The sequence below is a fragment of the Eulemur rufifrons genome, chromosome 2 (genome assembly GCF_041146395.1).
Source record: "Eulemur rufifrons isolate Redbay chromosome 2, OSU_ERuf_1, whole genome shotgun sequence".
In the NCBI taxonomy this organism is placed as follows: domain Eukaryota; kingdom Metazoa; phylum Chordata; class Mammalia; order Primates; family Lemuridae; genus Eulemur; species Eulemur rufifrons.
The window spans coordinates 98,696,672-98,710,459 of NC_090984.1; the positions used below are offsets into that span (position 1 = coordinate 98,696,672).

At 37.1% G+C, this 13,788-nt stretch overlaps 1 protein-coding gene across 2 annotated transcripts in view; it reads left to right on the plus strand.

The window, feature by feature from the left end:
- The window catches only part of SIPA1L1 (signal induced proliferation associated 1 like 1), a 355,295-nt gene that overhangs the window by 268,002 nt on the left and 73,505 nt on the right, over positions 1 to 13,788 (plus strand). For both annotated transcript variants that reach the window (XM_069488451.1, XM_069488458.1), the window contains 3 exons: positions 2,652 to 2,755; positions 5,931 to 6,088; positions 12,990 to 13,563. In XM_069488451.1, coding sequence (XP_069344552.1) covers positions 2,652 to 2,755; positions 5,931 to 6,088; positions 12,990 to 13,563 — 836 coding nt within the window. The remainder of the gene's footprint in view (positions 1 to 2,651; positions 2,756 to 5,930; positions 6,089 to 12,989; positions 13,564 to 13,788) is intronic.

The window sequence follows — 13,788 nt, forward strand, 5'->3', positions numbered from 1 at the left end:
AATAGCATTATCCTTTCATCCTTCTTTTTGCAAGCACATTGTCCCTTTAGAAATTGCTCAAGATACTGCTCTTTAACCAGATAAAAGAATATTTTTTTTCTCTTTCCTAATTTTTATTTTCCCAATAGTCATGCTATTAAAACTTTCATGGTTTCAGGGTTTCATGGTCACTAGAAATGTAGTAACAACATTGGATGCCTTATTATTTAGAAATTATAACAAACATTCTTTTTCCATTCTCCCTGGTAAAGTATCGCAACTCCATTATGCGCATAGGAATTTCAGGATTTTGGAATTCCTTTCTTCTCAGAAAGGAAAGTTTCATTATTTTGGCTGTCGTTTCATCTCTGAAACTTTTGAAACTGTTTTTAAGCTGCTGAAAATTATCAGCAAAACTCTGGGGTTTCTAAAGGTCCCCAGAAGAAGGCTGGTCAAGGAGCCCACGTCGTCGCATGAAATGAGGCGTGCAGGGGAAAGGGGTGGGGGGTGAGGGGAGAAAGACAGGGTCTTCAGGGTTGCTCTCCGTAGCGTTTTCCTCCCTGGCAGTAATCCTTCTAGAATTAGACAGACGTACAAAGCAAAATGTAATAAATGAATGCCGGGTGACAACCTTTTTTTCTAGTTCATTAATTTTGCTTAAAATTGACTTGAAACACATGTAAAGTACATGTCAAAGCTGACACATTCACTTTAAAGTTTTAAAATGTAGTAATCCGTTCTACAGATATTTATAGCAAGGGTCCTTAACAGTAGATAAGTTCTTCATGCTCAAGACCTGTCTCACATAGTTCAAATGAAGTAATTGTAGCAATATGCAGGGTTTTTTGTTTGGTTTTTTTGGTTTTTTTTTTTTTTTTTTTGGTGGTCATTAATGCTTAGAAGATATTTTTCTTGGATAGTTATATGTTGGTACATATTTTTGCAATTTTTGAAAAGTCATCTCTGCTTTATTCTGTATCTAGCGTGTTATTAAACCTTTGCATTTTATGTCAGCTTCAAAATTAAGATCCTCCAACAAGCGCAAGCTTGAGACTCAGGATTTTAGAACATCTTTAGAAGTTTGTCTGCAAGCTACAATGGTGGTTTATTCTTAGAGAAATACTTAAGGGCAATGGAGCCTACTGCATTAGAATTATTAGGGAGTGTCTATTATAGATTCCTGGGCTGGGTGCAGTGGCTCACACCTGTAATCCTAGCACTTTGGGAGACTGAGGGCAAAGGATTGCTTGAGATCAGGAGTTTGAGACCAGCCCAAGCAAGAGCAAGAGCAAGACCCCATCTTTGCAAAAAATAGAAAAATTAGCCAGTCCTAATGGTGTGCACTTGCGGTCCCAGCCACTTGGGAAGCTGAGGCAGGAGGATCACTTGAGTCTGGGAATTTAAGGTTGTGCTAAGCTATGATGATGCCACTCTAGCTGAGGCAACAGAGTAAGATCTGTCTCATAAAAAAATAAATAAATAAATAAAAAGGAATAGATGCTCTGGGAATATTAAAAAATAAATAAATAAATAAAAAGGAATAGATGCTCTGGGAATTTGCCTGTTAATCTAGTTTTCCAGCTGATGCTGTACATACTAAATTTTGAGAACTGCTGCTTTTTGGTATATGCCAGAGGCTTTGTCTTACAGCACCTTTCTCTGAAATGCAGTGAAGTGCTCTGATGCTCAAAAATATGGTTGATGGAGATTTGAGTTTACCAAGAGAAGAATGAAGTGCACTTCTGTTCTTTTTGCATCCCATCAGTCCAGGTCCTTCGGAATCTAAACAAATGTTTCCATTCAGTTGGGCAGTTAATAACTCTCTTTTCGGGCTTCCAGGTATTTGTGGGCACATTGATTCTGAAACTTTGTTAAATGATTAAGGCAGTAGTGGGAGTTTTTTCCTTAAAGATGTTGAGAGCACAACATACCTAAGTCTATAAAAAAATTTGGGGGGATATTGCTATAATGCCTTTGTTCTTTAGTCTTGTTAAATTACCATCTATTTGTGAAGAACAAAACAGTTCCCTTGCTCGAATTGGAAGTATTAGAAAAAGGGTTCTTACCATAATATCTGTGGACAGAATTCAGGGGTCTGTGAACTTAGATGGGAACTTTTATCTTTATTTTCACTGACCCCAAGTTGAAATTTAGCATCTCTTTCAATTATGAACATCGGCAACAAACCACAGTAGTATAAGCTCTACCTCTGATTTTATTGCCAATACAAAGCACAGATATTTTCATATCATATTTGTTATTGCAGGTATCTTAAAATATTGTTTGTGCTCATCACTTCCTCAAGATTATAGCAGGTATTAGACCAATTGCTAAATCTTGTTATAAATCTTGTGCATATCATTTAAAAATTATTTGATAATTATATTTTCCAGTATAATTGATTTCTTTTGAAATCTTAAGTATTTTACGGTTTTACAAATATTATTCTGAGAAGGGATCCAATCCATAGGCTTCACTAGATTGCCAGAGAGGATCAGGTACCAAAAACTGGGTGAGAATACCTCGAGTGCTCTTGTCTAGAATCTTTTCATCCTTAATCATTTCCTTTGTTTTTTTTCTTTTGAGGTATTTCTCTTAAATGAATTATTTTTTCTATTCTTATGGTCATCTCGTCATTATATATATATATATATATTTTTTTTTAACTGTAGCTGACTCCACTGGAACCCATTCTCTGTACACAACATACAAAGACTGTGAAATTATGTTCCATGTCTCCACCATGCTGCCGTACACACCTAACAACAAGCAACAGGTAAGAGATCCTCACGTTATTTGTGTTTTCACCCTTGTTTCATTTTCCCCAGAAGCCTAAGTGGCAAATTTGTAAAATCATAACCCAGAATTTCCTGTTGCACCTGTCACAGCAGCAGGAAGCTTTGTGCTTTGTGGAAGGAAGGAATAGCAAATGAGCTGCACACAAATGAAGAGACACAAATTCTAGGTTAACAGCCAGCTGGATGGCTTTGTGAATTAATCATTTGCTTTTCACCCACGGGGAACTGAGATTTTCATGAAATCTGAAGAGAACAAGTTGAAATCATTGGTGATTAGATGACTCTGCAGGGTTGCGAAGAACATACACAAGTGGGTGAAGTTTCTTCTCAAGAGGCCAGTGCACAGAGTGGGAAAGCAGTGATGTTTCATTTTAGATTTCAAAGGAGATTTAGTGTACTCACTTAGGGAAAAGTCAAAATAAATGTCAACAGAATCTGAGAATAATATTCTTTCATGACACGTTTATCAGGAGACAGCAAGGAACATAGATAACGATTGCGTGTGCATACAGCATGCACAGGGTTCCTCTCAAGATGGTCTGAAAGCTCAATGCCTATTTACTAAACTGTGAGGTAGTTAAAATGTGGAAACTAAGAAGTGACAGATTGTTACAGAGCAAAATGGAAACTGCTAGTATTGTTTTAGAGAATATGCAGTTGTTGGTATTAAAAAATATTTCAAAATAAACAATACCAAACTGAAATTGAGAAGAACCAGAGAGCTAACAAACTCTCCTTTCAACATCAGTGCAGTTATACTTTTGACCTTAAAATGGACATGGATTTTTGTCTGTCAGTTGTGCTGACAGCACACAGGCCAGCTGCAGAACGAGTCACATCCTCTTGCACAGAATTTAACCAAACACTAATCTAACTCTATCGATTTAGATTTGATTAAATAACAAATCTAGGTAACAAAGTTTGCCTTTCATGATCACTAAAATAATCAAAAACAGGAAGCAAAGCAATGAATCAGCTTTAAATCTGAAATAAACCTATTTTAAGATAAACTCCCTGATTCATACTTTGTTGACAATTTGTTTTATGCAAATTCCAAGTTCTAGATCTCTTGGAGAGGAAAACATGCTAAGAAATATATACTAGACTTCTGGGCCAGGTGTAGTGGCTCACGCTTATAATCCCAGTACTTCTGGGAGGCCAGAGTGGGAGGATCACTTGTGGCCAGGAGTTCAAGACCAGCCTGGGCAATATAGCGAGACCTTATCTCTACAAAAATTAAAAAATTAGCCAGGTGTAGTGGCACACATCTGTAGTCTCAGCTACTCGGAAGGCTGAGGCAGGCATATCACTTGAGCCCAGGAGTTTGAGGTTGCAGTGAGTTAAGATAATGCCACCATACTCTAGCCCGGTAACAGAGTGAGACCCTATATCAAAAAAAAAAAAAAAGAAAAATATACTAGATTTCTTATTCTGACCAGTCAGTAGACAAAAAATTTCAGAACATTAACAAATGATCTTTAAAGGTGAGATAAAGGCTTTTTCTGCCTGATCACTCAGAAGAGAAAGATGAGATTTATGAAGGTAAAAAATTCAGTAACAAGATTCAATTAATTGTTTATGAGTTGAAGTGCTGGGCAGAAAGAGTTGGCATTTAAATGGACAGCTATCCAAATTATTTAATTTTAGGGTCTAATCAAGGCAAAAGTGTTATGATCTCGTCAGAATGAGAAAGTAATTGACACTGCTACGTATTAAGAAGTTTTCATTCTCTAGCTAAAAATTTATTTGTTCCTACAGAGATTGCCTTATGCTTCGAAAAAACAGAACATCTTTTTTCCGTGCATTTTTTAAGTATCATTTTTCATTACATATAGTGTGAGATGGATAAATGGATTTGTTTCTATTTGTGTTCTTTATTAAGACATTTATTTTTAGATATCAAGCCATATTTTGAAGAAAGAATGACATTGCACAAAAAGACAATATCAACAAAAAAGATAAACATTAAAAAAAAAAAGACAATGACATCATCTATGCAGGAATGGCATAATGCAAGGATAAATAGTATTTGGTTTTGGTATGCCCAAGATCTTGAGTAGATTAATCTTTAATTATTGTTATATTCTGTGTGGCAGTCAATACAGACCAGCCTTTATTTTCATAACATTGGATTATATATCATGTTTAGAAATGAAGTAAACTGCCTCATTAGAGGACAGTTAGAGGTGCTTTTAGATTCCTAAGGTTAAAAATACATTTCCTGAATATTCTAACTCCCAATTCTCAACCCTCATCTAAAAGGCTATTGTTTCTCCCAGCTGGCAGGCAGTCCTAGATCATTGATTTTACTGGTATGTAATTTGTGTGCTCTAATGTCACTAGAGAATTTAAAAAAAACAAAAAGTTTTATAAGTAGAAGCTTAGTTTATATAAATGTCACATTGAGTTGTTTTTCTCTTTTGAGAGCCTCCATACAGTAAGTATATACGACAAATACAATTTTGTTCAATTTTTCTTTTCCCTTTTGAATCAAACCCCCAAAAAGGCACTGACTTAGGATGATTTGGGATTCCTGAATTTGAAAGCCACCCATCCAAAAGGCCATTTAACGTGAAACAGAAGGTGGTCTTGAGCAGCTTTTGCTGTAATTAAAGAAGCTGTTTAAACTTAAAATTTAACCTGCTTTTGAATTATTACAACATTCTAGAATATTATTAATTTCTCCATTCCCAGCTTGGAACACAAAAAGTGTATCAGAAAACACCTTAGCTATTTTTTCTTTAAATGAAGCCAATTAAACCAGAACATAAATTGCATTGTAATTACTTCAGCCATTCTCATCTCTAAAAATCTTCCCTATGGCAAGTTTCTTTCTTATGTGAAAATGGAACGAAACTGTTGTTATGGAAACTGAGGATTCGGAGATGCTGGGACTTGGCATAATATGCCAGATATTGGTTAGATCTATTTGAATGGCCATATCTTTTATGCAAATTTCAGAATATTCATTTCTGTGTTCTTCCTTGGAAGGAAGGACAAGACAGACTGAAATATTGACAATAACTGTGTAGATTACCTGCTCTAATATGTACTGGTTAGTAATGAATGTTTTAAATACAGTTACATAAGGGAATTTGGGAGAAAAAAAGCAGAGCGTTGTTATTTACGTTGGTTGCTTATTTTTTCTTGTAGCTCCTACGGAAGCGGCACATTGGAAATGATATTGTAACAATCGTTTTCCAAGAGCCTGGAGCACAGCCGTTCAGCCCAAAAAACATCCGATCCCACTTTCAGCACGTTTTTGTCATCGTCAGGGCGCATAACCCCTGCTCTGACGGTGTCTGTTACAGGTGTGTATCGGTGCCACAGCAGTGGCTCGGTGGACCTTGGCTAGTTGTCACACACAGGCCCCATCCAGCTCTGCTTTCTAAAGTGGCAATTGGAAGTCCATTACTATTTATTTTTGTCTTTAAACTGTGCACACGGGTGGCCAAATTCACATGATGACGTCATCGGATGGCATTGACATCCCTCAGACATGTTGGTTAGACACCTGCCGTTTCCATTTGCACCTCCTCCTTAGGTGATGTCCTTCATCCCTACCATCTGGTCACCAGCTAACTAATTACTCATATTGCTAATTATATTTTTCTCTTGGCATAGCTAAAGCAGAGAAGAATGATTATAATAAGTAGGGAAGAGAAGTTCATTTTTTAAAAAAGTATTGTTAATAAGAAAGCCCAAACCCTTGCCTCAGACTTAATGTGATTCACACTAACACTTCTGACTATAAGCTTGGAGGCATTTCTGTGCTTTATTAAGCATTTGTTGGAATTGTTTCAGTGTTGCTTGGATCTTCAAAGAATTTTTACACCCGTGAGTTTTTCCAGCCATTCCTAAACTACCAGGGATGTGCATTTATAGGCATCTTTCATCAGGGGTACTTTGGTGGGAAAGTTTAGAGATGCATTGATTTATAGTCATTTTATTGAAATCAAACTTTCCGTAAGTGACATAGCTAGAGTAATTGAAATGCTTTTTGTCATTTAAAACCTCTTGGTCCCATCTTTCTCCACCATGAACATTCACATATTTACTTATACCTACCTGGTACCTGAACTGTGGGAAGTAGAAAAGTCTCCTCAGGAGTGTCTTGCTCTAACAGTGTAGGGAAGTGTGGGGTCATTATAGGCTGAAGTTAAGGATATTTAACTGAGAAGATGGGATTTGGCGTGTGTTTAAAGCACAAGTGGATGGAATTCAGTGGGAAAAGAGAGATCATTGTAGGAGCGCCCAGTGGTATGGACAGAAGCAGAGAGACAAGAGGAGGGTGGAAAGCACCAGAAGGCAGCTACTAGTGTAGGAAAGGTAACTGGGCAGTGCTAGGCCATCAAGGTAACACTGTATAAATAGAATTTTAGAAAAATTTATCTGATGTCTCATGCAAGGTCATTTGTACACATAAACTTGGAGGTTGTTGCTGTCCATTTGCTCTTCACAAGAGCCCTTATTATATATGTGGTGGGCACTATTCTAGGCCTTGGGATGTAACAGGAGAACAAAGAGAGAAATCCCTATAATGGATCCAAAGGTGAGGTCCTGAAATAATGTGGTGTTATATCTCCCTGGGGACTGGAAAGTTCTTATAGGAAAAAGTGACTGATTCAGACTAATTCCAGAGGCTGGTTAACCTTGAATAGTCATGACGTCATCAAGAATGCAGAAATCAGTTAGTAAATCAGCATAGTGTAGCTTATCCTGTGACTGATAAGAGAGCCCTCCAGTCTATTACTTTATTTGCATCATTGCAGTGAGCTTCTTGTCTGGTCGCAGTTGATGGAGCAGACTAGAACCAACAAAATCTAAAAGGAGGAGGAGCAGTCAGTGGCAAGTATATACTGAAAACATCAGTACGTGATTACTGATAGAGGAGGTGCAAAAATGTTCACATCCAGGATACAAATTCAATAAGCACAGGAGTCTGGAGTCATTGGTTAGTGGCCCCCCCCTTTATTTCCAGGAGATACGTTCCAAGACCCCCAGTGAATGTCTGAAACTGTGGCTAGTGCCAAATCCTATATATATTGTGTTTTTTTTCTGTATATACATACCTATGATAAAGTTTAATGTGTAAATTAGAGTGAGAGATTAACAACTGACAGTAAGATACAACAATTATAACAATATACTTCAATAATAGTTACGTGGATGTGGTCTCTCTTTCTCCAAAAGTATCTTACTGGTGCTGTACCACGGGTGATTGAGACCACAGAAAGTGAAATTGTGGAGAAGGGTAACTGCCGTGTACTTCACTTGCCCATGGGGACTTCACTTTGTAAAAACAGTATAGAATGTCAACATTTTTCAACAACTAATGAATTAATAGATCTAGGCATTGATGTAAATATCACAAAAAGAGACAAATGTGTGCCTCATGATGGAAGAATACATTCTCACCTATGAATTAGTCTCGCCCCTTTCCCCCACTAAATTAAATCTGAATCTGATCAAGCCTCTAAACAAGCTAACTTATAGGAACTATAAAGACAGAGGAACATGTTTGTAGTTGACAAAATTCAGACTCTGGACAACTCTATACAACAAACAGCCCAATTTCTTCAACAAATAAATTAGAAGAAATATAAGAATGAAAGAAGTGGAGGAGAATCCATAGAATAAAAAGATTTTTAAAGATGATTGAATTAATTGCAATTTGTGGACCTTATTTGGATCCCAATTTAGACAAAAAGACTATAAAAAAATCTAAGGACTTAAACAATTGGAAATGTGAACATCAACACACTACTTGATGAAATTAAAGAATTATTAATTTTAAAACTAGGATAGTAGTAAGTAGTTATAATAATGACCCTGAGTCTTTAAAACATGTTAAATTGTGGTCAGTAGCTATATTTAGGAAGGTGGAAATATTTATTACTCCTCTCAGAAAAGTTTCTATACCCAATAATTAAAATGTAATAAATGTAAAAGGAGTCAGTATGATGTAGTGCAAAAAGCACTTGGAATTAGACCAGATTGTTAAACTTCTTAGATCTTAAATTTCCCTTTCTGTGCAGTGGAAAATGCTTGACATCTACTTAAAATCCCATAAGTAAAGTATCTAGCAGAGGCAGGGAGAGAATGTGGTCTGTGCACATGGAATGTCCATGTTTATCCTGTTTCTTCTCTTTAAAAAAAAAAGAATTTACAAGCTTAAACTAAGGAGAAAAAAAATCAAAATAGGTCAAGTGGTGGAAATTTCTTTCAGAAGTTCTATTCCAAGCTGCAGTTAGTTAATCAGCATCTCTATTGTCCAATGCAGCTGACCTCTCTAAGGCAAACTCTGAATATGTTACTTTTTGTGCTTAAAACCACTTAGGGAAAAGTTCGGACTCCCAGCCTTGCATACTACACGGGGTCCTTCAGGTCTGGCCTCCCCTGTCTCTCAGTTTCTGTTGGCACCTCTACCAATTCCCACCCCACCCCTGCCTCACTCTTGTGGAGCTAGTTACCACCCCCCAGAACATTCGTGCTCTGCCCCTCCTTTCTGCACCTGCTGCCCCCTCAGGCTGGAATGCCTCTCCTCACACTCTCCCCTGCCTCTCCTTCATCCAATGAATCCCTGCTCTTCTTTTCTATGGGAAGGCTCCCCAGTCCTCCCAGGACTAGATAAAGTGCATTTCCTAAGCATTGCCAGTAGCACCCCATGCTTCACCAGCAGAGCACTCAAAACACTGGGTGTAGCCCCCACCAGACTTTGAGTTTCTGGAGTGCTAAGCTCTTGACATACTCAGCCTTGATCCTTTGTGTTAGCACAGAGCCTAGTATATTGTAGGTGCTCAGAGAGTGTTTGATGATTTGATGAATGAATGCTGTTAGAAATCGAGAGAATGATTAGCACATGTTTGTTCTACCACTGATCTTTCCTGTCCTTTGCCCAGGTCTGCTTTCTAGGAAAGCTTCCCAAGCCAGCATTCTGACCCAGGCTCCAAGAAGGGGAAATTTCCCTCTACTATTTTGATGTTGTCTGTGTCAACTTCCTTTTAAATTTTGGACTGGGAATTGTTGTTTACTGCTGTTTCCATTGTGCTTCCAAAGTTCAAGTGTTTTAACTTTGAAATTATTAATACTTTTTTCCATGGAGACTTATGTTCAGATGTCTCTGGAGCATTCCCATGTACCCCATTAAAATTGGCTTTGGGTATCAAGACTTGTTACTTCATCCAAGGTCTTTGATGCCAATAAATGTTACATGGCCCAGATCAACTAGAAGCAGCCTCATGCTGGTCTCTTTGCATGTGACTCATGTGAATGGTCCCTTTTAGCAAGCACCTCAGGAGGGGAAGGTTTCAGAACATTTCCTTACAGGGAATAAATGTGGTCTTGTCATGGAGCACTTTGTTGGCTGTCCAGAAGCTTCCATTCCAGTCCTGGCTCTCTTTAACAACTCTGGGCAAATCATTTCCTTTCTCTGCCTCTGTGTCCTGGAGAAGTGAAGAATTTGTACCAGCTGTTCAAACGGAGGTTCAGGGATATGTCAAACCGCAGAGTAAACGTAGGACACCTTCCTGGTCCTTTAGTGTGCTTAAGGATTTTGGAAAGAGAACATATTTTTATGTTAAAAAGAATACAAATATTTTTCAGTAAAAGTGCAAAATCGAGGTGAGTTTCAAGATGAAACTCAAGATTTTATTGGAAGAGTTAGAGGAACACTGACTTCTCCAAGTTTCCTTCCTGGGTTAACTTTCCATAACTGTTTTAGCCTCTGAGCTTCTGTCATCTAGATAACCATCTTGACTAGAATATTCTAGTCCTCAACAATGCTGGGTAAATAAAGCATGGCTGAAATTTTAAAGAATGTATTATTTCTAAAAAAAAAAATACAGTATTGCAAAATAGGCTAACATAAATGTAGCCAAGCAGAGGCCCTTTGGAATCTGCTTTTAAAAATAGCAAGAACCATTTATAATTAATATATCTTAAGTATTTTTATATAGCAAACTAAGATTCTAGAAAGGCTCATTTTCTTAAGGAGGCAAAATATTTTATTTAGCTTGAACCAGGCCTTATTATCAGGAGTTCAGAATTTGTGGCATCTAAATTAATGAGCTTTTAACCTTGTAGAAACCTTGAAAGTTAGGTTTCTCCAAAACAAAATCCTTTATTTGAAAAGAACATTCCAGGGTATCATCTTCCTCATCTTCCTTCGGTAAGGATTCTATTTCTGATGATGCAAAGCTGATTTTAATGTCTGTATCATTTACCTCCCTACCACAGTGAATCATTGATAATTATATGTTAAGGATCCAGTTCTTTTTCCTCACGGTTTATTCTAGATGCTTCTAATTATTGGTAGGTTTTCGGTATGTGTTTGTCTACAGTTCTATCAATTAGTGATTAGATCTATAGAAAGCCAGTGAGTTTAACAGGCACATGTATGGAGAATGCTTATAACCACATATCCCCCCAACCCACCCCTAGCATTTTCCTCTCCTTCTTTAAAATAAAACCACAGCTGTTTTCTGGGAAAGAATAACAATTTGAATGAAATTAGCAAGAAATGAAATTGCCAATTTTAAAATGAAAGGTATTACATATTTTTGCATTCTTACAGGATTCCTCTTAGAAAATCTAGTAAATCTGGATTTCAGCATCTTTTGCTTGACTTTAAAAGAAAAAAAAATAACATGATCAAATTAAAATTATACAGCTGTCAGCATTCAAGCCAGACATTTCACAATAGACAAGAAAAATTGCCTTTCTAATACATAGCGGTATAATTAAGCCATAATGCATACAGAGGTTTCTGTGAATTCTCTTCTCCAGTTAGAAGACGGAGTGTCGCTTGCCACCTTTCTTTGTCATCAAGTGGACTAGTGGTCTCTTTTTGTTTTTTTAAATAAGCTTGTGAAAACCAACAAATCAGCCATCATACCATCTTAGGACAGTGTAGATTTTCCATTTCACCAAAAATATCATTTGTATCCTGAGCTTGCCTATTTTTATTTATTTATTTTCACAAGAAATAATTATTTTTTGAGAAGCAAAGCTGAATATCTTAAAGCAAACCCTGCTTAAAATAAAGGAAAAATGAAACAGAGCTCTTCAATTTTATTTGAAAGATACATACTCTCTGATGATGTCTTTTCTAGGAGTTCAGAAGAAACAGACTTTTACATTGCTCCCCTAAAACTTAAAACAATTGGGTAATTTATTCACTTTTAAATAATTTGGAGGGAGGGATATTTGGTGTGTTAAAATCATCATTTCCAGCCATGTCAAACTCTGCTGAAATCTTGGAACATGATCTAAAACACACTGCTCTCCATTTCCATTTAACTTCCGCTGTTTTAGGAGAACTTAATTTTGTTCCTTTTGAGGTTAAAAATAATAGATTATCCCAGATGTTCATGTAGTCCTTTTCTTAGGCCCATTTTAAGCAAAATATTAATATATGCAGAAGAAATGACTGCAGTAGGCTTTCCTACATCTTGCTTAAAGGAATGGGAAAAGTAAGACATTTTTCTTTCAAATAGGTTGTCAAAGTCAAATACCAAAAGTACAGAATTTGGACTAAAGAATAGCTCAGTTTTAAAATATGGTTTTAAATTACTGTTGCTATTATATAAAGATCACACTCATTCTGTTACTCAAATTCCAATTTTTATTTTAAACTTATGCTTTAATCTGGTTGCGTAATGCCTCACACTTAGGCCAGCAAATATTTAAGTTTATTCAAATTTAATATGTTTTATATCATGCATCTTCTGATATTTTTATTATAAACTATCTACTTATAGGCATTCTATCTAAAATGAAGAACACATTTGTATCCTTACAGAATCTGCTTATTATTGAAAATTCACGTGACTATAGTAACCTCCCTTAAAAACAGTCTGTAGGTATTTAAAATGTCACATGCAGAATATTTCAGTAAATCTGTTTTCTCTTGGAATTATGGTTAGTTTCCTATCTTAAAGAAAAGGAAGTTAATGCTTCAAGCTTTTTGGGTTTTATGAGGGTTTTTGGCCTAGAGAAAACATTTATGTTCTGTCAATCCTAATTGTGGTTGAATGAAAAAGTAAGTGTGCTTATATTAAGCAGAATTTATGTTGTTTCTTGTAGAAAAATGAGCAGCTATTTTGCTCCAAAGGTATGCCTTTGTCTTTGAGAAAGTGTATTTTATTCTTGAGTTGTGAGACTGAGACATTAAGATGCCTCTTCCTCTTTGGTCTTTGCTTTGTCTCTTAGTGTGGCCGTCACCAGGTCCAGAGATGTGCCTTCTTTTGGGCCTCCCATCCCTAAAGGGGTCACTTTCCCTAAGTCAAATGTGTTCAGGGACTTCCTTTTGGCCAAAGTGATTAATGCGGAAAATGCTGCTCATAAGTCGGAAAAGTTCCGGGCCATGGCGACTCGGACCCGCCAGGAATACCTGAAAGATCTGGCAGAAAAGAATGTCACCAATACCCCTATCGACCCTTCCGGCAAGTTTCCATTCATCTCTCTGGCCTCCAAGAAGAAGGAAAAGTCCAAGCCATACCCAGGAGCTGAGCTCAGTAGCATGGGAGCCATCGTGTGGGTGGTCCGGGCCAAAGACTACAACAAGGCCATGGAACTAGACTGTCTTTTGGGGATCTCCAATGAGTTCATTGTCCTCATTGAACAGGAAACAAAGAGCGTGGTTTTCAATTGTTCCTGCAGAGATGTGATAGGGTGGACTTCAACTGACACCAGCCTCAAAATCTTCTACGAACGAGGAGAATGTATTTCAGTGGAGAGTTTCATTAACAGTGAGGATATCAAAGAGATCGTCAAAAGGTTGCAGGTGAGTCTTCCTTCCACTCCATTGATACACAGTTTCTCTTTCGTAAAGCTTTCAGTGCGGACTAGAGCCAAGTTAATGAAGCCTGTACTGCCTTACTAGCTCCTCTGAAAACTCCCTTGATAAGTCAAGCAAACAAGAGTTCATCATTGGCTTGTGTTTTCCCCCATGTTTCGGAATAGTAGCAGAACAAATGGGGCCAGATACGTTGTGTGTTTGTGTTGGAAA